The sequence below is a fragment of the Lycium ferocissimum genome, chromosome 7 (genome assembly GCF_029784015.1).
Source record: "Lycium ferocissimum isolate CSIRO_LF1 chromosome 7, AGI_CSIRO_Lferr_CH_V1, whole genome shotgun sequence".
Classification (NCBI taxonomy): Eukaryota; Viridiplantae; Streptophyta; class Magnoliopsida; order Solanales; family Solanaceae; genus Lycium; species Lycium ferocissimum.
Genome location: NC_081348.1, coordinates 15,284,602 through 15,309,678, shown reverse-complemented (window position 1 = coordinate 15,309,678; position 25,077 = coordinate 15,284,602). Strand labels below are relative to the sequence as shown.

Genomic DNA, 25,077 nt, shown 5'->3' with positions numbered 1-25,077 from the left:
ATCGGCACATATAACTTAAACTAGTAAATTTTTTTGGGTAAACTGTTATTTGTTGTCTTTTTCTATTGCTTCTTTTCTTTTTAATAATATATATATGTTGAGCTTGGACCAATTCAAACATGGTTGAAGCCTTGTATTCTAGTGCCAACTGGGAAACCCTAATGATAACTTGTAAACTAGCAAGAAATTGACATGTAGACAAAACCAGTAAAATAGGAAGTGCATATGGGGTTTTCCAAAACAGTGAAGTGAACTGCATAATATAGATACACATCTTCTGCAGTGGAAGTTTTATGGGGAAGCTGCAGCCTGCAAGCATCCTTTCTTGTACCCTTGTCTGTCTCAAACTAGCAAAGGTCTTGATCAACACTTTGACTCACTATTTTTTTTTTCTCAAACTCATCTTCCATTATTACTATGATAAATATTGTTACATCCCGTATTCTCGTGCGTTAAGTTACATCATAGGTTAGTCACATAAGCTCAAAGGACAGGATTATGTTTGAAGTTATAAGTGTTTATGTTATGTTCAACAAGTGATAAGTAAGTGCCGCGAAGGTTGGAGGTTAAACGAATCGGAAAAAAAAAAAAAAAAAAAATAAGTTTCGCTGAGTTTGGGATGTTGAATAACTCATACAGACTGTATGGAGTTTTGGACATATCCAAGTATGCAAATAAAGAGATCGGTGTATAAAAGTTTTAGGTCTCGAAATAATTTCCGCGGATGAACGAATCGCTTCTTCTGTAAGTCGGTGAATGACTTCGAGCAACTATATAAAGGGGTTTAACCCCTCATTTTCAGCCAAGAAAACAGCCCAAAAATATTTCCCAACAATTCTAGAAAGTTCTCCAACCTTCCCTCCATTAAATTCCAACGCAAGTTAAGTAAAAATCTCCGGATTCAGGTTCCGCCGCATATAGTTACGATTATAATATTGTGTTGCGGTGAATTTGTGGCTTGGGAGTAAGGCAAGTATTGGAGATATCGCGGTATTAGCGGAAGTAAGGTATGAATCTTTCTCTTTTGATATCATTTAAGGCTTATTTACGGAGATAAATTTATGGAATAATTATGTAGCAAATTCGTTTGTGGAGGAATTGGAGAAAATATCATGTGGAGTATTTGATGGAATATTTTGGTAGTAATGAGGTTGTTTGTTGTTTCTATTGTTGTTATTGGTTGTTGATTGTTGGTATTGAGAATTCGGGCTAGGCATATAAATAGGGGAAGTCGTCCCGAATTTCTAAGCACCTTAAAAGGAATTTATTTAGAGACTTAAGATAAGAGTGTGACAATGAACCTAATGATAATATGAATGGTTGCCTATGTAGATTATGAGATGACGAACGATCCTAAATAAATCGCGCGACAAGAAACAAGTTGGAAAGTCGGAGAGTAAGCTCCAAAGGTATGTTAAGGCTCGTTCCTTTCTTTCAAAGGCATGATTCCTATGGTACGATTTCATAAATGTTTCCATAACTTTTTTTTTATGTTTTTAAAAGTTAGAAGTTTATTGTCACACCCCTACTTGATGGGGCATGATGGGCACCCGACCCTTACTCAGGGCCGAGCGAACCCGCTGATCCTCGTGGTACTCATAATCTTACTGGACTCTTAAATCATGAAATGAATGCATAATGGAAGCTTTTCAAAGAACAACATGCTTTTCGTCTTTCTCAAATCAAGTAAAATCTGTAATCATATGAAATCTGTAACATAATGCATAATGATACATCGGCTTACAGAGCCGCTTACGAGACTGACATGCTATATACGTGACACTGTCTGCAAAGTCTCTAACATAACCCAAGATACCATAACATAGATACTCTGACTCGGCGAAGACTCCGGAAGGAAATGGAGCTCGCCAATCCGAAATTGAACATCTCTTACTCATCCGTATACACCGCATGGTACGAAACGCGGCCCCCGAAGAAAGGGGGTCGACGGAATATGTACCGAGCATGTAAAGCATGAAACACAAGAACAAGATCGTACCGAAATAAGGAGTATAGAAAATTAGTACAAGAACTTAAAACCACAAGGCTTGCCTTTGAAAACATAAATCATGCATGTCAATATCATATCCAATTCATTATGGAACTTAGAAACATAAGTGAATAATCATCTTGTACATATGCATATATAACGTGTCCCGCCCTCTAGTGAGGGACTCGGTAAGTAAAATCATCATATACATATACATATACATATAACGTGTCCCGGCCCTAGTGAGGGACTCGGTGAAATAATCATATATATACCGTACCCGGCCCTCTAGTGAGGGACTCGGTGAATGGAATCATCATATGCCATCCTGGCCACCATCCCCATATCATCATATCATCATGTCATCATATATATATACCGTACCCGGCCCTCTAGTGAGGGACTCGGTGAATAATGCAGTGGAGTTGCACGAATACGTGTCCTGGCCCGGGACTCAGTGAAAGAAGTAATAACGCCGCACGAGCGAGTAGTGAGAAACCATGTGCATATAAATCATCTTTTAAGACTCTATAGATACGTAGACAAATCAACGCTCGAGTATCAAACGATAGTCATGTTAAATCCGTTCTAAATGCCATTAGGAGTACGTTAAAAAGAGTCTTAGAGATCGTAGACATGTATCAAACCAATCCGAGCCCGCCCATGAAAGTTACGGGCATTACTCGTTATGGAATCTTCTACGAACGTATCGAAGCGATCCGAGCCCGTCTATGAAAGTTAGGGACCTTATTCGACATAGAATCCTTTAGGATCAAAACTTTTTATGCGACTTTTACTCTCCAATATCACAAAAGACACAAGGACCATAGCTCGACTATATTAGGAAGCTAACATCAAGAAGTGAATAAGAATCGTAGACATGCTCGGATCTTAAGAATGGAGTTACCCCAAGGCTCGTATCATATCATATCTTACTTACATCTAAGACATGGCAAAAGAAAGAAAGGGTAAGCTTTACATACCGTTCCACCTCTTATTAGCTACGCTTATTCGTCCAAGCTCGTAAGCCTACACTTAAAAGGATTCACACTAACGTTAGACTCTTTATTGCACACTTGTACCAAATTTCAAATCAAACTATTCTATATTCTGCCGAAAATCGGGCAGCATCTCCCCTGTTTATATGCCTAGCCCAAAATTACAATTCAGCAGCCAATCAACAACAACAATAATACCAACATCAACAACACTATTATTCATACCAACATATTCCATAAACGTCCCACACGACGTTTTTCAACATACAACAACGATATGCACTTTCTTCCATCCCAATCAGGGAGTATAATCTCATCAATACGCCAATCATGTTAGATACCATTTTTATATGCGTAAATCAGTCCATCCACACGGCCACAACACGTCCAAAACATCCCATAAACACAACAACTACAATACAACATTCTATGACCTTTTCTCCATGACTAGTTTCATTTTTAAGGCTTGCTAGACCTTCAAATAAACTCAACATAAAAGATGGGATAAATAACATACCTTATGCTTGGAAAAAACTCAGCCACATCAACCTTTTCCAATACCAAGCTTAAGTAGAAGCAAGAACAATCGCCTTTCACGGACTAGTTTGGCGTAATCTTGTCAAATTCTTGATTTATCGGACTATAATATTTGGGAGATGTTTTGAGAGGCTTCTAGGACTCTTTGGAGTGTTAATATGCTGAAAAAATGGGCTGATGGGGTATTTATAGCCCCCCTAGGTCGGTTCCACCGACTTATTCATGTGGGGCCCGCGGAACCATTTGTCAGCTTGGGATCGTGCTCTTAAAATGGCCATAACTCTTGATTCCGACATTGTGTGAGGGCCCACGACCTATGTTTGGAAAGATATTTCAATTATCTACAACTTTTATTCTTGGTATTTTTCCAAATTCCAAACTTATAATGCCGTTTTGGCCCCTCCAAGTCAGATCACCCGAAAACGTTTCCTTAAATCGTCCTTTTGGAGGGCTTATGTCCATATTTGGCTTATGGGTCCTTCTTAGGACTTGCTCAACTTTCCATGTACTACTTGTATCACTTTTAATATATCCTTTACAAAATCCCGACATGTGGGCCCTACCTTACTCATGGTTTCGAGGGCTATCATCGAGTGATCATGTTAACCGATTTACTCCATACACTCTCCAAATGTCATATATATGTTCTTATGCTCAGATAGCATAATCTTCATCCATAATCCTTGTGTAACTCTGCTCTCCCCTGAGCTCATACTAAGTCGTCCACAGTCTTGATAACGCGAAATTTTCCAAGGTGTAACATCTATGACTCCAAGGCATGATTCCTTTCCCAATAATCCATAAATGTTTTCCAAAACGCCGTATTTTCCAAACCAGAGAATTATAATTCTGTGAGCTCTTATGATAACAGCGATGAACATGTTTTTACGATGATAATGATGATGTCAAAGATGAGAATATTTTCTATGATGAGCATGATGATGATGATCTTAATTCTAGAAATTCCAAAGCTTATGATTTTAATGCTATTATGAGATTATTGAGCTTATTTCATGATTGTCTTGATTTTATTCATTGTTGTTGATCTCACCTTATAATAATTATTCCTTCAAGGTGGGATAAACGATAATGATTGATCCATAATATAATCGGAGGCTACCGACCTTACGTCACTCTGATATAGTTGTGGCTTTGATTGGGCTCTCATGCATGCTTTATATATATGTATATATTTTCTCACACCGAGCCGCGCTATAGTCGGCCGGGTACCGCAGCTATTGTGCAACCACTGATCAGTTGGTATTACACACCGAGTCCCGAAAGGGCCGAGTACGTTACACACCGAGTCCCGAAAGGGCCGGGTACGTTACACACCGAGTCTCGAAAGGGCCGGGTACGTTACACACCGAGTCCCGAAAGGGCGCGAGCTGGACAATTGAATGATTAGGTCGTAGAAAATAGATGCAATAGTGCATCGATTATGATAGCATTAAAGGAAGAAGATCATTGAAGGAGGGATTCAAGATACTCCAGGTGTAAGTATACGAATTACCAATAGCCAGACTTAGTATACGGACTCTTATTAAAAGAAAAAGAAAAGAAAGAATCGAGTAAAGCGTAGGGTGAAAGGAAATTTCGGTGTTATACCAACTGGAAAATAAAATATTGCAATGATCGACCCAGTCGCTATAGAAGGGAACGCAAGGGATAGCGATGCTACGAGTTCAAAAAAAATGGGTACTAAAAGGGGGAAAAAAAGTATTAGCGGTGGAATTGGGTCCTAATGGCATTACGGTTTTACGAGAGAAGAAGAAGAAAAGCGACAGGTGATAAATGTTATAGAATTGTCTATGGTAAGATATGATAACCAAGAAGCGAGATAAGGAAGAGAGTAAGAGTACGACAAGATAAGTCAAGAGAGATAATAAGAAGTACATAGTAAACATACGAGATATATAGAACAAGGTGATGATATCGCGAGACAAAGAAGGTTTTGAATAAGAATGGAAGAGTTGATAGTGATTATGATGTGAGTTTCGGCTTATTTTAACATTCGAGGACGAATGTTCAAAAGGGGGGAAGGATGTTACATCCCGTATTCTCGTGCGTTAAGTTACATCATAGGTTAGTCACATAAGCTCAAAGGACAGGATTATGTTTGAAGTTATAAGTGTTTATGTTATGTTCAACAAGTGATAAATAAGTGCCGCGAAGGTTGGAGGTTAAACGAATCGGAAAAAAAAAAAAAAGTTTCGCTGAGTTTGGGATGTTGAATAACTCATACAAACTGTATGGAGTTTTGGACATATCTAAGTATGCAAATAAAGAGATCGGTGTATAAAAGTTTTAGGTCTCGAAATAATTTCCGCGGATGAACGATGGCTACGGTAAGTCGGTGAAAGTACTTGCTACAGTGACTTCGGAGCAATTATATAAAGGGGTTTAAACCCTCATTTTCATCCAAGAAAACAGCCCAAAAAATATTTCCCAACAATTCTAGAAAGTTCTCCAACCTTCCCTCCATTAAATTCCAACGCGAGTTAAGTAAAAATCTCCGGATTCGGGTTCCGCCGGCATATAGTTACGATTATAATATTGTGTTGCGATGAATTTGTGGCTTGGGAGTAAGGCAAGTATTAGAGATATCGCTGTATTAGCGGAAGTAAGGTATGAATCTTTCTCTTTTGGTATCATTTAAGGCTTATTTACGAAGATAAATTTATGGAATAATTATGTAGCAAATTCGTTTGTGGAGGAGTTGGAGAAAATATCATGTGGAGTATTTGATGGAATATTTTGGTAGTAATGAGGTTGTTTGTTGTTTCTGTTGTTGTTGTTGATTGTTGGTATTGAGAATTCGGGCTAGGCATATAAAGAGGGGAGATCTTTGTCCGAATTTACGGACACTTAAAAGAAATTTATTTAGAGACTTAAGATAAGAGTGTAACAATGAGCCTAATGATAATATGAATGGTTGCCTATGTAGATTATGAGATGACGAACGATCCTAAATAAATCGCGCGACGGGAAGCAAGTTGGAAAGTCGGAGAGTAAGCTCCAAAGGTATGTTAAGGGTAGTCCTTTCTTCTAAAGGCATGATTCCTTTCTTATGAATCCAATAGGTGTTTTCCAAATGTCCCATGATCCCTTTATGTGAATCCATAAATGTTTTCCAAGAATATTCTTATTCTCAAAAGCTAGAAATTCATGATTCAAAGGCATGACTTCTTTCTTGATAATCCATAAATATTTTCCAAAATTTCCGAGTCAAAGATTTATGATTCTATAAGCTTTGATGACAACAACAATGGACATGTTTTTACAATATGAATGACGATGTTAAAGATGAGAATGTTTCTATGATGATTATGATGATGATTTTAAATTCTAGAAATTTCCAAAGCTTATGATTTTAATGCTATTATGAGATTATTGAGCTTATTTCATGATTGTCTCGATTTTATTCATTGTTGTTGATCTCACCTTATAATAATTGTTCCTTCAAGGTGGGGTAAACGATAATGATTGATCCATAATATAATCGGAGGCTACCGACCTTACGTCACTCCGATATAGTTGTGGCTTTGATTGGGCTCTCATGCATGCTTTATATATATGTATGTATTTTCTCACACCGAGCCGCGCTATAGTCGGCCGGGTACGACACCTATTGTGCAACCACTGATCAGTTGGTATTACACACCGAGTCCCGAAAGGGCCGGGTACGTTACACACCGAGTCCCGAAAGGGCCGGGTACGTTACACACCGAGTCCCGAAAAGGCCGGGTACGTTATGATGATGATATTATATATATGTATGTAAGAAAAAGTTTTTTTTTTTTTTAAAAAAAAAAAAAGCTGAGCATGCATGACATCCGCCTTATGAGGCATCCAGATGTACAGTTATCTCTCTTATTCCATGTTACCTTCCATATCTTTATTATGTTGTTATTCATGCCTTACATACTCGGTACATTATTCGTCGACGTCCCTTCTTATGACGCTGCGTTTCATGCCACGCAGGTGTATACAGATGAGTAGAGGATATTAGTAGAAGATGTTCCATTTGGATTGGCGAGCTCCATTTCCTTCCGGAGTGTTGCCGAGTCAGAGTATTTATGTTATGGTATCTTGATTTATGTTAGAGACTTTGCGTACGGAGTCACGTATATAACATGTCGATCTTGTAAGCGGCTCTGTAAGCCGATGTATCATTATGCATTATGTTACAAATTTCATATGATTACAGATTTTACTTGATTTGAGAAAGACGAAAAGCATATTTTTTGAAAAGCTTTCATTATGCACTCATTTCATGATTTAAGAGTCCAGTAAGATTATGAGTATCACGATAATCGTAGGGTTCGCGCTCGCCACCCAAGTAAGGGTCGGTCCCATCATCTTTTTATCAAAAGTTGGTGTGACAAATATATTGTTATTAGTATTTGATTCATTATTTATTTATTACATCGCGAATGAATAGAGTTTAACTTCGAAGTACTTTGTGAAAAAGGAATTACTATTAGGCCACCTAAACAATAACTAAATGTAATTGTCCATAAAAGATTGAATTGGCTAGCAAGCGTGTAGAATAAGTGAGGTTAAATTTAAGGTACACTAAAATATAGTAAAAAAAAAGCAATTATATTGTGAGCGTATATAAGTTAAATACGAGTGATAATTACATGTGCAAAGATATCATAATTTCTTGGCGGATATGATATTGTATGTATAGGAGTTTATATTTTGTGTTACAGTTTACACTAACTATAGAAATCCTCCTAGATAAACCGAGAAAATTAATATGTTGCCGAAGCATATATTCCTAATTATTAGAAAGAAGTGTCAAACTTGAGTAAATTAGGCAGTAGTCAGTTCATTCCCATGGATTCAACAAAGTTATTACTCCTAAATAACACTATCACTAAATTAAACACTATCATCCACTGGCCCAGAAATCTGCTTAGACCCTCTAGAAATCTGCAATAGACACACCAAAGAAATATGAGGCCAAAGTCAGAAATCAAGGGTGACAAAAATCAAGATATGTAGAAAATAAGAATGAAAGCAAATTAGTAAGAGATAAAGCAATGTATACCATTTCTTGGTACAAGTGGTCCAGCAGTTGAGGAAAATAAGTCCTTTTTGCAAAAGTGGACAAAAAGAAGCCTTCTTTACACTTTTTAACTACTTAGCAAAATTCATATTCAAAAACAAAAAATCAGAGTGCATGTACTTCTAACTGCTTGTCTGCATGTACTTCAGCAAAAATGCCCAAATTTAGAAACTCAAAGGTCTTAAATCTTCACTCGACTCATTCTTTGAATTGTCATTCTTCATTATTCCATGGGCCCCACTAATGTAAATTATTGAAACATCATAATTTCAATTTTGATGATCCTCAAATGTAGTTCATCTATACCAATATAATAATAGAAACTTTATATTTATGAATATGGTGAACAATTTTTGAATCTTTCTCAATGAAGATGATTCCAATGATGTGGTAGATAGGACAGAGAGATCAAAAACAGAAAAAAGAAGTGTGACAAGATTTTAAAAAATCAGCCACTAGTGGTGGTGGTCTAATCCCCTTATGTTCATTGTATTTTGTTTTCCTCTTTCATATAAATCAGCCACTGATGGTGGTGTTTCTAGTCAAGATTTTTTTTTTTTTTAATTAACTTCAGATCAGACAGGGAGAAAAAGTTTACCATAAATGAAAGAGCTGAACTATTAATAGCTGTTTGTTGGTGCAATTGCTGCATACTGTATGTCCACAACCTCAATGAGCTTCTTGGCTATTGCACTTGCATACACAGTAGATCCTTCAGAAATCTGCATATTTGTTTAGACAATACATTGAATACAATATCAGAAATGTAAACAACATGAGATATCAAGTCAAACAACATATGTAAATTAAAACAACCTTGGAGTTAAACAAGAAGCTGTAGTAATCACCAATAAGTCCACCAGCAACATGGTGAAGATCCAATTGAAGATCATCAAGAACCTTAGATGCAAAGAGAAGGCAATTAATTCTTTTCTGCTGAACAAGTTTGACAGTAACTTCATCATCGACGATCCGGACATCAACTTCAGTATTCTTAGACCTCCTCTGAAGCCATGAACTCCTTAACGAATTTCCATTGTAAGATTGGTCCACTTCATCCATTATTTGCTTTGCATCAGTACCATCCATGGAATTACCACCACCTTCTGTCTTTTGCCTCTTCATCCTATCTCTGCTACATCTCTTCTTCTCCACCATAAGTTTCAACTCATTCACTCCCCTTATCAGCTCATTGATGTAATCAATTGCATCCTTCACTATTGATGCTCTATCATTCTTTTATTGACAAAATTCGAACAAGATAAAACTTGCATCATCAATAGACCATCATATTAAAAATAAAGAGATAATTACAGTCCAATGCCTCTCGGGGTGTTTAAACAGTTTTGTATGCTATGCAAAATATACAATATACATCATATACATATAATATACATCTAATATACATAATCAGTGTGTAAGTTCTATAATGTTTAGGCTAACATCCATAATTAATTTTGGCTTACAGGCCAAATTTTTTTTTTTTAAAAAAAAAAAAAAATTAGTAAAAAGTTGTGCAATATCAAAGGATCACAAATTTTATTCAACATAATTAAGATGGTTTGATCATAATGAAAAAAGAATCTTTTCAAAGTAGAAAATGAATAGAGAACCAAGTTATGATTATGAGAGTGAGTACCTTGCTAGGGTTGGGAACCATACTCCTCAAAGCTTTGTACTTGTCATTCAAATGCACTCTCCTCTGCCTCTCAGTAGCAAAATGTTTTGTTTCTTTACCATCCCTATTTTTGGCAATACCATTCATATCAGCAGAAAACTCAAAGATCCCATTGTCAAAAGGCCTTCCTTCTCCATCTTGATACAAAGCACCACTCACCTCTCTGTCCTCCATACCATTAAAGAAAGAATTATTATTGCTTCTTAAGTTTCTTAAGTCATAGCCATGTGGCAAAGAATGGAATAGTTCTCTTAATAAAGGGGGTTGTGGGGGTAGATTCAATGGGAGAACTAAAGAAGGGTCATAGATAGCACTTGAAGTTGATGCACCATCAATGTGATCACCTATAAGGCCTAGTGAAGTTAACAAATTTGGTGATTTCTGAGGAAGCAAAGAAGATTGTGTGCATCTTGGTAAAGGAAACATGTTGAGAAGATCAGGCATTGGAGTTGGGAAATTTTGCTGCTGAAAGTTATTAGTGTTATTATTATCTTCTTGATTTTGGTAAGGAGGGAAATTCATCATTTCTCCCCAGTTTGATTGATCACAAGATAACCCTTGATGATTATTATTGGGTTGATCATGTACCAATTGATCTTGCATGTTGTTGTTATGATTATTATTGTAACACTGTTCCATTTCAAGATTCAGTTGCTGCTGAAATTCCATTTCCAAGGCTGCTGCTGCAGCATCTTGTTGCGAGGAATTATTATGATATATTTGTTCTTGTATGGCAAAAACATCTTCTGCTAGTCCTTCATGCTGCACTTGAGTGGAAGGATCAAAACAAGCACTTTCTTCTGCATACATTTTCTTGATTTTCTGTTGTACTTTCTGCAGACCTGTTAAAAAAAATGAACAGAACAAAGGACATAAATCAGTAAAGAAAGATACCATTTCCAAGAAAACATCATAGCTCTGCAAAAAAGAAGGTATCTTTACCTAAACTTATGGTACAGTTTAGAACCAGCTTGTACTAAAAGTTAGAGTGTTTTGAATCAAAGCAATCAAGAAAGTAGCTGATCAACTTCATCAGATAAAATAAGGGAAGCTGTTGAACAGTTCCATAATATCAACCATAAAAGATGAAACAGAAAAACAAAAAGGGAAAAAAGAAGAGCTTTGAGAAAAGACTACTTGAAGAGGGAGAGAGAGATGCTGTTGTGGGATTGGCAAATAAAGGTTGGTTGGTTGGTTTTGGGTTAGGAGACTAAAAACTGAATTTATACAAAGTTGTGTACTTCAGTTTTTCCTCATAGCAAGGGAAGTTTGTTACTGTGATTAACAGGTCAGTGGGTCCACACTCAAAAATTTATTTTTATTCCTACGCCGTGTTTCGTACTCGTATTTGGGCCTGAGTAAATTTGAATTAGCATCAGGACCGCGGAAGTCCCACATTAGTGGGTAACACACTCTCCAATAGAAGTGATTTCATAGTCGAAGTTCGAACCCGAGACTAATTAAGAATGATAGAATACTAATTACAATGACAACTCCACCACTCCACTCATCAGTCCTAAAGTATTTGAGTACTTGCCTCTTTTTTCGTCTTTTTGCTTAAATTCAGTACTTGCATTAGTTGCAGCTGCAGCTTTGATTCCCACCTGACCATTATACCATCTCAGCTCCAACTTTCATTTTCTTTTTTCTCCTAACAATTGTTATTCTCTATTTTCCTTCAAGTAGAGTGGCTCTTGTTTTCAGTTTAATTTCTATGCATTAATAGTATAAAGAATATTTATATCATTAAGATAATTATTAAGTATTTAAAAATAAAATTTTGTGATAAGCATTAATTGATAATTAACATGATAAAAATGATAGTGTTATTAGTGCGTATAATTTAAATCTTTTGTTGTTTCTATAGTTCTTTTAAAAAAATTGTCTTTCCCTTTCACGTAGTTAAAAAGGAGTAAGAAAATTCAACCAAACAAACATTCAAACTCGAAAAATAGATAGGTACAGTCCTAACTTTTTATAACAATAATTCTCTATAATATCATTTTGTTCTAGTAGACAAGTGCTTTCGGAATCGATTTTTCATGTTATATTTTTTGCACAATTTTTTTTCTATAACCGTTAAATCAAATTTAAACGTCAAATATTATTATAAATATAACAATAATCTGCTATAAAGTCGAAAAAAAATCCCAACGAACGACCCTACTATAAAGATTATGAAAATATATCACTGATTCACTATCGGTTGAAAGGCTAAGTGGTTGTTCTAATTAGTTGGAGTGGCCAGTTTGCATGGAGGTAATTACTGAATAGTGGACCCCAGTATCACATGTCATTAGAATGATAAACAAATTGTTACTCTCAACTAACAATGTCTGCAGAAATATCACCATTTGCGTGAATGCATAGGGTTTAAAACCTTTTTTATTTTTATTTTATTTCTATACCTTCTTGTTGTTGTTGTTGTTGCTGCTATACTAAAATTTGACCATATATAAAATGTTCTCAATTTTTGGCATCTACAAGTACACATACCAATTAATCCAATCAACTGCTAATTTTCAATTTCCATAGACTAAGCATAAGATAAGCTCTTTTGGCTTTTCCCTATTATAATGTCACTATAATAAGTAAAGTAATGGTGTTGATGATATTTGATAGTTCTGTACTTCATTTTATTAGATGTTTCCATTTATAAGCAAAATGATTGGGCAGATAAGAAGCCGCAAAAAAAAAAAAAAAAAAAAAACTAAACTATTTAGAATGCTAGTTTGATTTTTTTTATGTCCAACAAATTGCTTTATTAGTAGTACTACCTGATAAGGTATCTATTTGTCATAAAAATGTATAGTACTTGATAACGACAATAGTCAATGTCATACTTCTTAACAGAAAGTACAACCATTTATGGTGTAATTAGTTGTACATGGAAAATGGAAGAACCAAAATTTTTACTTAGAGCCAGAGGAATCGAAATATATTATACCTTGCAAGAAAATTTAATACATAGTAGTATATAAATATACATAACAAAATTTATCTATATATCTATACAAAGTAGTTTTCCGACGTATAACTGTCATTTAACTCCACTAGACAAAGATAGTTCCCCCTCACTAAGTCCACTTCCATGGTTCATCAAAGAAGTAATGCTTATAGTGAGTAATGCTTATAGTGTTACTCAGTGCCCACAAATATAATATTTACACGCCCAATTTTAAATCTATATGTACATAATACTGTGAATTTATGATTATATTTGGCCTCAACAATTTGAAAATGTTAATTTGGTTAGTCCTAATGGGCAGGAGAGACATTTCCGGGGGTCATCAAATCTCATTTGAAGAGCAATTTTATCGCCGTTCAAGGTGAAATCATAGAAAGTTGATGTATTGAATTTTTAGGCATAACTTGCTGCTGATTTTCATCACTGCATTATCCAAATTAGAGTACAAGACAATAGAGTTGCCAATTTTTTTTGACTTAGCTAGTATGTGACGATGTTGAGAGGGAGCCTTGAAGCAACCCTAACGTTATCTCTGTACCATCTATAAGTGACGGGTTCGAGCCGTAAAATCAATCACTGATACTTGCGTCAAAATAAACTGCCTACATCACACCCCTTTGGAATGCGGCCCTTACCTAGACCTAGAGTGAACATGGTATGGTCCGGATCACTGAGCTGCTCTTTTTGTTTTAGTCTATGACCACCTCAAGTTAATTTGGTGACTAACTATAAGATGAATAATGAGTACAAATAAGCAAAATTGATCTCTTAAATATCATCTATTTTTTTTTCTAGTGTTAGTACGTCCTTTAAACTCCACATGTGTGAGTATGTTGATACAGCCAGTTTCATTTCGGACAAAGGAGAAGAGCTGTGATCAGTTGATGCCTTGATGGTTGGCTAAAGCCTGGTTAGTTAAAATGGACGGTGAAGATTTATATATATAACTGATTCCAATTAGTTGGCATGGGATTGAAATTTAATGCTATTATTACTCCTTTGTTGTTATACACCTTTTCATCTAGCTTTTAGCTGCGAAGCATCAGATGGAAAGATGGATATTTTGTTAGATGGATCATTTATTAGGTTGTATTAAAGTGTCTTTGCATCTTTAACTATGAGATCTCGAAATCGAGCCTTGGGAATATAATCACTTTTGGTAGTGAGCTTTTTACTCCCAAAGTAGGACTTTTCGGTGTAAATCCAAATTAGTCGGGTCTCAAAACTGATACCAAACACTAAATGAGAAATCAAAAAAAAAAAATATAGTAAAGCCTTTTTTTTTTATAACCAAGTAAAGAATTATTTTAAATTATTTAAGGATGAAAAAAACTCAATTGAAATTAAAATTAGAATTATTACCTATTTAATTTTGTTACCCATATTGTAACAGCAATAGCTTCCCAATAGGGAACAGCTTGGGAAGCCAAAAACCAACTGTTTCCAATAATCTTGCTAGCTGTGGCTGATCAATCATTGGATTTATGCTGAAAGGTCGATCACACATTTCTTGTGACGGCCAAGATGAATAATGCAGTTACTCACAAATATTAAAATACTCCATTTGACACGCATTTAAAGAAATCATAAAATTGGGACGAAATTATCAGTAATTTTTTTTTTTCTTAGCACCAAAATATACCTAAGTAATTTTCACCAATTTATGGTTCCAACTTCCAACTAAGCTCTAGATGCTCAATGAGTGCATCACAATTCACAAAAGGTCATCATTTCTTTGTAATAATGACCATCTTTTCCAGTTTCATAATGATTCTCAGAACAATTGGAAAAAAATATTCTATCAATTAAGGGATTTTACAATCAGTTGGGAAATGCAGAACATACATCACAACAGTACAACAATTTTGTTTTACAGTACATAATCATTAATTACCTATTGTTGGTTCATGGCTCACCTACACTAGTTAAATAGTTGATCTATAAAATCCTACAGCTACAAATGTGGTTGAGTGTGTCTGGGGGTACTCAAGAATTGTACAGGGTATAGTGTAGCTTGTTAAGGTGTGTAATCATCTAATTGAAAAATTTAAACCCTCTAGAAAAAAACACTTCGATATTTACTTAATTATGTTTTTGTTATTGGCTAAGCATGTGAAAATTATTTCTGATAATGGATCGCGGAGAGACTCGAAGACCTCCGCTTGCTATGGATATTAAATTTTGTGATCATCTCTTCCGAAAGCTTGAGTTATTGTAAAGAACGCACTTTTAATTACTTAATCATATTATGTAATTAAAACCCTCACAACCGGACCTAATTCTTTAATGTTTATCTTGTAAACGATAAGAAGAAAATGATACTCCTTTCCAACTTAATTAGGAGTAATATTTGAGAAGTCCTCTCAACTTAGTTAGAAGTAGATTTTATTGCTTCATATCTTTGAACACTAACAAAGCCCCATACGAGTAACTCTCGTTTTGTAAACAGATCAACTTGCAAAGAGTTTGAATTTGTGTGAACTCTAAAATATCTAGGATATGAGAAGGTAAGGTATCATGTAAGTCCCCTCTTTCATGTTATTTGCAACAAATTTTAATATGCGGAAAATAAACTGCAACCACAAACAAAATATGAAGAAACAAAGATTTTATTTATGAATATTGCGGGTACAAGATCTATTTACTCCCTTGATTCTTCTCTCCTAATATTTCTCCGTAATTCGAGGGCCGTTAGTAGCTTGTTTCTCGAACGTAGGATGATTTGGATTTGGATATGGATATGTGGACTTTCTTGGGATGTATTTGATCTCCATGAAAGGATATTGTGGATCTTCTTGAAGTATTTGATTCTCAAGAAATATCCGGCCACATATTGACCTCTTTTTGGATACCCATGAGTTTATGGGATATATCAGATCCATCTTCAAGTGAATATGTATCCTGTATATAGGCATAATGTAGGATTTAGGGTAGAGTAGTCTTCAAGAAACCCTAACACATATTGGGCTCAACTGTAAAGTCCCACAAATTTTCGATGTCTACACATATGTTTATAAACAAGCAGAGGCGCAACCATGATTTTTAGTTTATGAGTTTTGGATCACAATTTTTTTGCATACTAGAATTTGAATGAATTGTTTTTACATATTAAATGAATTTATTAACAAAAATACATAATTTGAGTTAAAGCTACTTGTTTTGCTGAACCCGTAGAGCATTGTGGCTCCATCACTATATACAAAGTCAGAAGATATATATGTTGTACCAAATCAACATAGTCCATTGAAGTTTCCTGTCAATTTTGTTTAACAACAGAGCCTTAATCACCTTGAAAATATACTAATTCTAATTTTTTTTATTCATGTCTTAATTTCTGCCTTTTTGTTGGTTATTTTTTAGAACACAAGGATATGAGAAAGCAGAAAAGTATAGCAATGGAAGAACATTAATTTTATTGACTGCTGCAGGTTACATATATAAAACCTGGAAAAAACAAAAGCAATAAAAAAAAAGAGACACGATCCTAGCAGATTCATAGAATCATTATCTTTACGAACTAACTCCTAAATAATAGGAAAAGATAGCTAACAACTATTTGACTAAGTCTTATTAAAAAATTAAAGTAGTAAAAATAAATTTACTGCAGTTCTAAAGCAAATTCCTAACACTCCTCCTTGCTTTGGAAGCTGCAAACTCCAATCTTTTGTCTGAGAAGCTCGAATTTGCTGACTGATAAAGGCTTAGTGAATATATCAGCCAATTGCTCTTCCGTCTTGCAGTAGACAAGAGTTACATCTCCATCTTTTTGCACTTCTCTCGGGAAGAAAAACTTGATATTGAAGTGCTTAGCTTTCCCATGAAACACAGGATTGTGAGAAATAGTTATTGCTGCTTGGTTGTCCACGAACACTTCAATGCTTCCTGTCGGTTCCATATGCAGATCAACCAAAACTTTCTTCAGCCACAATGCTTGATTTACTACTGCTATAGCTGCCACAACTCAGCTTCGGCAGTAGATTGAGCTACAATTTCCTGTTTCTTACAACTCCATGAGAAAATTCCTGAACTAAGACTAAAACCGTGTCCTTAAGTACTCTTCAAATCATCCACGAAACCGCCCTAATCACTGTCAGAATACCCCAATAGCTTCACAGGTTGGCTCTTCTGAAACTTGACTCCATAGGCGATGGTTCCTTTGATGTACCTCACAATTCTTTTGGCTTCCTTCAAATGTACTTCACTCGGACAATGCATGAACCTTGATAGAACACTTACAGCATACAATATATCGAGTCTTGTTGCTGTAAGATACATCAAACACCCAATGAGACTTCTGAAGTATGTTTCCTCCACCTTTTCAGCTCCATCATCTTTGCTTAGTTTCTCCTTTTGGTTCATGGGAGTATTCATCTCCTTGCAATTTTCCATGTTGAATTTCTTGAGAATTTCCTTTGCGTATTTTTCTGGCAAACGAAAAACTCATCTTTTCCTTGTGTAATCTTCATTCCAAGGAATAAGTCATCAGACCAAGATCAGACATTTCAAAAGCTTGCATCATATCTAGCTTGAACTCATCAACCAGCTTTGCACTGCTCCCTGTGATCAAAAGGTCATCGACATAAAGAGAAACAACAAGAATCTCACAGTTATTATGTTTAACATACAGTGTGAATTCTGATAGACTTTTTTCAAAACCGAGGCCAAGCAAATAATCATCTATTCGACTATACCATGCTCCTGGTGCCTGTTTTAGGCCGTAAAGAGCTTTGTGTAGTCGGTAGACTTTCTCTTCTTTTCCTTCTATAACAAAGCCTTCAGGTTGCTCGACATAAATCTCTTCTTCAAGAATTCCATTAAGAAATGCTGATTTGACATCCATCTAATGCACTTTCCAGCCACGTTGTGCAGAAATAGTAAGAAGCAATCTGATTGTGTTGAGCTTAGCAACTGGAGTAAAAGTGTCAGAATAATCAACACCAAAAATCTGTGCATAACCCTTAACTACAAGCCTTGCTTTATGCTTGTTGATTGAACCATTAGTATTTAGCTTGGTTCTAAATACCCATTTTACCCCAATTACCTTTCTGCCTTGAGGTTTGTCAACAAGCTGCCACGTATTATGTTTTTCGATCATAAATAGCTCCTCCTCCATTGCATTTTTCCACTTGGGGTTTTTGAGAGCATCTTCAGGGTTAGCAGTTTCACATAATGCAACATTGCATCTCTGATATATGTCAGAGAGCAATCGAATTCCCCTAATCGGTGGATCATCCTCCCTTTTGTTTAACCATGAGCTTGTTTGCTGGATAGAATTATTTGAGTCTTCCCAATCCCATTCTTCATTTTCCATGAAGTGGACATCTCTGCTGATAACTATCTTCTCAACTACTGGTTGACAGATTTTGTATGCCTTTGAAACAGTACTGTACCCAATAAAGATACCTGGGGCAGCCTTTTTGTCTAGTTTATCTCGTTTAACCTGAGGAACGTAGGTAAAACAAAGACAACCAAACACTTTAAGAAAATGCAGCGGAGGTTTGTACCCATACCATGCTTTAAAAGGAGTTTGATCTTTCACAGCCTTTGAGGGAAGTCTATTTTGTAGGAACACAACTGTGTTTGCTGCCTATGCTCAGACTTCTTTGGCAGATTTTTCTCATGCAACATACATCTTGCCATCTCCATAATAAACCTATTTCTTCTTTCACTAACGCCATTTTGTTCTAGAGCTATAAGTTGACGTTCAATCCCGACTTCCTCACAAAATAAACCGAACTGATGAGAAGTATACTCTTGCGATTGTCAGATCGTAAAATCTGAATTTTACAATAGCTTTCATTTTCCACTTTCGCTTTGAACTTCCAGAAAATGCTCTTGGCCTCTGATTTGAACTTCAGAAAATAAATCCAGCACATTCGAGTCAGATCATCAATAAAAATAATATAATAAAGATTACCGTTAAGTGAAGGAGTCCTTTGGGGTCCTCCAACATCTGTGTGAACCAACTGCAACTTTCTTGTAGCTCTCCAAGTTGCCTTAGGGAACGGAAGTCTACTTTGTTTCCCAAATTGACAAGCACGACAATCTGTAGAACTCACTCCTAAGTTAGGTAGGTTCTCCACCATCTTCGTTTTTTGCATTTTGACAAGCCCTTGATAGTGATAGTGCCCGAGTCTCTTATGCTATAAGTCAGCGACATTTTCTTTCGCTGAATACACCATCTGCTCTTCCTCAAATGGATCTAATGAGAAACTTCTGCCTCTCATTTTGACTTTAAACAAGTCTTGTCCCGACGGATCCTTGATCAAGCAATACTTATCTTCGAAATTAAGTTTGAAACCATTTTCTAATAACTGACCAACGCTTAACAAATTCCGGTCCAAGTCAGGTACATAAAGAACATCATATATTGTTTTAGTACCTGATTGTGTCTTAACTGCAATGTTTCCCATTCCTTTTGCTGGAATGTGACCACCATAGCCTATTCTAACCTTTGCAACTCGAGTAAGCTTCAATTCCTTGAAGTTTCTTTATCATAAGTCATGTGATTTGTGCATCCACTATCGATCAGCCAAGATTCGCTTGAAACATTGTTTGCAAAACACGACGCGACAAAAAGTTGATCCTCTTCCTATTCATTAACAACCTGAGAATATGCGTCATGCTGAGGTTTATTCTTGCAGATGATTGCTTCGTGCCCAAACTGGTTGCACTTATTGCACTTAGCATCAGGCCTTTTCCAACACTTGTAAGGCGCATGTTAATTCTTTCCACAATGCTTACAAGGAGGGTAGTTTCCTTTGGAACTGCCTACTTTGTTTTTGTTGTTGTTGCGCGCTACTCCTTCTCTATTTGATGGCTGGTTCTTCTTATTGTTTTTCTTTTTGTATCTTCCGCTATCTTCATGTTTGGCTGGCAACGCACCCTCTCTAATTCCATCCTCTCTCATAACCCTTCTTTGTTCTTGTGCCGTCAAGGAATTCAATAATCTTGCCAAAGTAATTTTGGACAGATCCTTGGTGTTTTCCAAAGTGGTTATGGTGGCTTCAAATCTTTCAGGTACAACAACCAGAATTTTTTCAACAATACGAGAGTCTTTAAACTCAGAACATGTAATCTTACTCTGTTTGCTATGTTCATAAGCCTGTCAGAGTACTCCTTGATGGTTTCCGACTTTTTCATCTTCTGTAACTCAAAGTCTCTAATGAGATTCAACACCTGCATGCCTTTGATACGATCATCTCCTTCATATTCTGCCTTGAGATAATCCCATATGGCTTTTGCTGATTTTAGAGACATGATACGAGTGAAAATTGCTGATGAGACTGCCGAAAAGAGACACGCCTTTGCCTTAGACTTTCTGGTTTTTTTGTCCTTATGATTCTTGATTTGAGCCATTGTTGGGTTGCCGGGTAGTGGAGGAACTTCATAATCTTCCTCAACTGCTTCCCAAAGATCTAACGCTTCTAGATAGGCTTCCATCCGCACTGCCCACGTGTGAAAATTTTCACCATTGAAGACTGGAGGTGCCATTGCTGAGAAACTTGAGCTTTCTTCCATGTTTGAAGTTTTGGTGTTTCTGGTTGTGGTTCGCGACTCACTCGAAACACTCACTCACACAGAATACTTACAGATCTCTCAAGAAAAAGGGCTCTAGATACCAATTGTTGGTTATTTTTTAGAACACAAGGGTATGAGAAAGCAGAAAAGTATAGCAGTGGAAGAACATTAATTTTATTGACCGCTGCAGGTTCCATATATAAAACCTGGAAAAAACAAAAGCAGTAAAAAAAGAGACACGATCCTAGCAGATTCATAGAATCATTATCTTTACGAACTAACTCCTAAATAATAAGAAAAGATAGCTAACAACTATTTGACTAAGTCTTATTAAAAAACTAAAGCAGTAAAAATAAATTTACTGCAGTTCTAAAGCAAATTCCTAACACTTTTCCCTCTTTCTCTCTGGTGTTTGTTTCTTGTGATGCACATCATAGTATCTCTAAAAGGTTCCCCACGCCACGACATATAGGCAAACAGACAAGTTTTTTGGATAAAAGCTAGATTCATAAAATACTATAGATATTCTGTTGCTTAAAGCTAACTATTGCTTCCCTATACGTCACAGTGCACTACTAACTTAGAACTCTGGGAAACAAGCTGCTAACTGCATGCTTCCCTTGTACGTCTATTGTCTCTATTTCACAAGAATAGTTTATTGAGGGCACGTAACCAACATAACTCAAACATCTCAGTATGAGTTTAATATTATTGTCTTTGTTTCATAAGAAATTTTTGTGGGCAGGCAACCAACACAACCTCTCAGGCATCTGAGGCTGAGTTTGCTTACGAGTATCATGCTCATCGAATTTCGTATTTTAGTCATACACTAAGATTTATAAGTATTCATAAATCCATCAACAACGTCGAATTAAGAATATCATTACTAATAACTTATGTGAAAAGATTAGGTGCACACTGTAAAAAATAATAAGTTGATTTGTATTGTTGTAATAACAAAATTTGAGCATGGACACTGAGTTTCCCGCCCAAATAGTGCTCGTTTAGTTCTGAGCCACAGCATCAAAACTATCCTCCACAGTATGAGCTGACAAACATTATGGATCACCACCTTCTTTAAGTTTATATATTTATTCACTTGATATAAGCAAGATATGTTTTCCTTGTTTTTTCAGTAACGATGGTGTCCCGACCAGTTCAGGTACATCTCCGCTAATCCACCTGAAACCTGCGATCTCCTACTATCATAAATACAGGGTAACTTTGGCCTCTAAAGATTAGGTAACTAGAAGAATTCACTTAGTGGTACCTTCGCTGAGGCTTGAACTTTTGTTCCCTGGGTTGTCATTCCAGTTCTTCGACTACTAGGCTATCTGCTTGGGGGCTAAGCAAGATCTCATACCTTTCAACTGGAAATTCTGGACTTCAAATAATGCTTAAAAGGTAAAGCAATTAGTCAATGTTAGATCTAACGACAAGCTGTACATATTTACTTATATTTGTAATGTTTGGTAAGCGAAGTGCAAGTATCCCAACAATAATCACACAGATGATGTCACAAAAGTTTCTTGTAAGGAATTGCGAACAATCTATGTGTAATAATACTCTGTTATTCTCGAAAGTTTGTTACAAAATGTACAAAGGAATCGTCCTAAAAAATTTCAACTGGCAGAGATTCCAACTAATTCACGCCATTTAAGTCAAGAAGTGAAGCCTGAGATCAGCCTGACAAAATTCATTTTCAAATAAGGCTGCCTATTTCATTGCACAGAGCACTTACGGGGGTCTTCGTTCAGGTATAAGAGCGGCAAGCTGAGTGAAATAGAGTAGCAATGTATAAAAGAACAGTGAATACAGTGCCTTTTCTAACTAACCATTCAATTAAGGGAATAATTCTTCTTTGCACCATTCAAACTATGCAAGACTCACTTCCGTCTGATAAGGCCTCTGTACCAATTAGATGAAATGTCAATTGCTCAACCATCGCATATATGTCTTTACTTCTTGGATGAGCTTTGTCACTTCTCCTAAATTCAGAAACAACGCCATCAAGTTCAATGGAGCTACATCCAGGAACTTTCTTTATTTTCTGTCTCTTCATTGCTTTTCTTACTTTTAAAGCATCTCTCCATTTACTGACTGAAGCATATGTGTTTGACATCAGTATGTATGTACCATCTTTTTCAGACTCTATATCAACAAGTTTTTCAGTCACATGCTCAGCGAGTTCAACTTTTCCTTGGATCCTGCATGCTGCTAATATCGATCCCCAAATAGAAGCATCAGGTTCAATTGGCATGTTTTCCACAAACTCCATTGCTTCATCTATCAACCCTGCACGACCTAACAGATCAACCATACAGCCATAGTGCTCTATTTGAGGTTTTAATTTGTTCACTCTCCACATATCTGCAAAAAGCTTGTTGCCCTCTTCCATTAGTCCTCCATGACTACAAGCTGTGAGAACACCAACAAATGTGACCTCATTTGGTTTTATGCCAATTTCAAGCATCTTATAGAAGTAATTAAGTGCCATTCGTGCCTTCCCATTTGTGGCCAATCCAAGTATCACGGATGTGTATGAATAAACATCTTTAGTACTCATACTTCCAAAAACTCTAAGGGCATCGTCCATGCTTCCACACTTTGCATACATATCTACAAGAGCATTGCCCACAAACCCCGCTACTTTTATCCTATTTCTATCTATATATGTGTGAACCCATTTCCCAACTTCTAGTGCCCCTAAATTGCTACAACAGTTGAGAACACCAACTAAAGTATTATCATCAGGCTTTACTCCTTGATCCTGCATTTCGTTAAACACGTTCATGGCCTGTTTAAATTCCCTTCTTTGAGCCAATCTAGATATTAACGTATTCCACGATACCACATTTCTCGTTGGCATCTCTCTAAAAACATCAAAAGCAACGTCACATTCACCACATTTTAAGTACATATCCACCAATGCGTTCCCAAGAAACACATCAAAATTCAACTTATGACTCTTTACGTATTCATGCAACATCTTGCCCAATCTCAAATCCCCTAATTTAGCACAAGCAGATATCACAACAACCATCATCCTTTCGTCAGCATTTAACCCGTCTTCTATCATTTCAAAAAACAAATCCACTCCTTCCTTCAAATAACCGTTGTCTACATACCCCTGAATCAAAATAGTCCAAGATACCAAGTCTCTCACAGGACTTCTATCAAACACCTTGCAAACACTCCCAACACACCCGCAAACACCATACAAACGCATTAAATTGTTCACTACATACAAATCCAACGCAAACCCATTTTTTATCACATGGGCATGAACAAACGTACCGTATCTCAGGTCACGTAATTGTACACATGCCTTAAGAACAAGAGGGTACGTGTATTTATCCAAATCTAAGCCTTTACACATCATTTCAACATACATTAAAAAAGCAAGTAAAGCATTTTCCTTACATTTAGAGGCTAAAACACATCTAACTAGGGAGTTATAAAGATTGATATCTGGGTCATGTATTTGAGTGAAAAGAGAGTGGATATAGCTTATGTTCTTAGAGGGTATTGTAGAAGAACATAAAGATATGATTTTGGTGTAAAGGGGTTGTTGGGAGCTAGTTTTGGTGATCAAAGAATTGATTTTTTTGTGAAAGAAAGAAGGTTTTTGAGAACTGACATTGGAACAAACATTTAAGGATGTAATAGAGAAGGATAAGTGGCAAGCCATGGTTAATGGTATAACATTTGATTTCTTGTTTAAAAACACACAGAGAAAATATGAAGGATAATTGAAACTGTTAACTGTAATTGGGATTTACATGAATCTAAACGAACTTTGGCGGGAAGAATTGTCCAACAGATTTTTACATAGATGGATGGCGTGTTGATTACTGATTAGGCATAAATATTTTGGTCTACTCAAAAAAATTGTCTATCCATGTGTAACTAGTCACGTCGAGTATCAAAATTCACAAGGAAAATTATCGGATAATAACCTAGAGGGTGATGTCCTAATAGCATGACTAGTTAAGATTAAGGGTGGGTAAAATTATTATAAAAAAATGTACGTATAAGTTTAATTGATCATATGACACTCTTTTTATTTTAGATTAGTTTAAAATGTGTCACTTGATGCTATTTTCATGAAATTTCTGGTGACTTTGTGTGTAACTCATCAAATTCATTACACTACTCAAATTTTACACTTTGTTATGATATTTGTTTTATCAATTAACTTACCAAATCTCAACAACTACTTTTAACATGTTATTCCACATTCACTCGTATAATCTATATCTATATATCTATTTATATATAATAGGAGAGGCAAAAGCATGATAAGAT

General features: G+C 36.0%; 3 protein-coding genes across 3 annotated transcripts; all 3 read right to left on the bottom strand.

Moving 5' to 3' along the window:
• Positions 1-8,182: 8,182 nt before the first annotated feature.
• On the bottom strand, positions 8,183-11,609 carry LOC132062553 (transcription factor bHLH91-like). Its single transcript, XM_059455103.1, has 5 exons — positions 11,223-11,609; positions 10,242-11,122; positions 9,419-9,838; positions 9,201-9,324; positions 8,183-8,466 (listed from the first exon to the last, which is right to left on the bottom strand). Exons 2-4 carry the CDS (start codon positions 11,088-11,090, stop codon positions 9,223-9,225), a joined length of 1,371 nt encoding a protein of 456 aa, XP_059311086.1. The 5' UTR covers positions 11,091-11,122; positions 11,223-11,609; the 3' UTR covers positions 8,183-8,466; positions 9,201-9,222.
• An 8,635-nt stretch (positions 11,610-20,244) lies between these two features.
• LOC132061948 (uncharacterized) lies at positions 20,245-21,154 on the bottom strand. Its single transcript, XM_059454622.1, has one exon. It carries the CDS (start codon positions 20,767-20,769, stop codon positions 20,245-20,247), a length of 525 nt encoding a protein of 174 aa, XP_059310605.1. The 5' UTR covers positions 20,770-21,154.
• A 1,051-nt stretch (positions 21,155-22,205) lies between these two features.
• Positions 22,206-24,700, bottom strand: LOC132063497 (pentatricopeptide repeat-containing protein At1g08070, chloroplastic-like). The gene has a single exon (XM_059456055.1). The coding sequence runs from the start codon at positions 24,458-24,460 to the stop codon at positions 22,640-22,642; it is 1,821 nt and encodes a 606-aa protein (XP_059312038.1). The 5' UTR covers positions 24,461-24,700; the 3' UTR covers positions 22,206-22,639.
• Between the last annotated feature and the right edge of the window lie 377 nt (positions 24,701-25,077).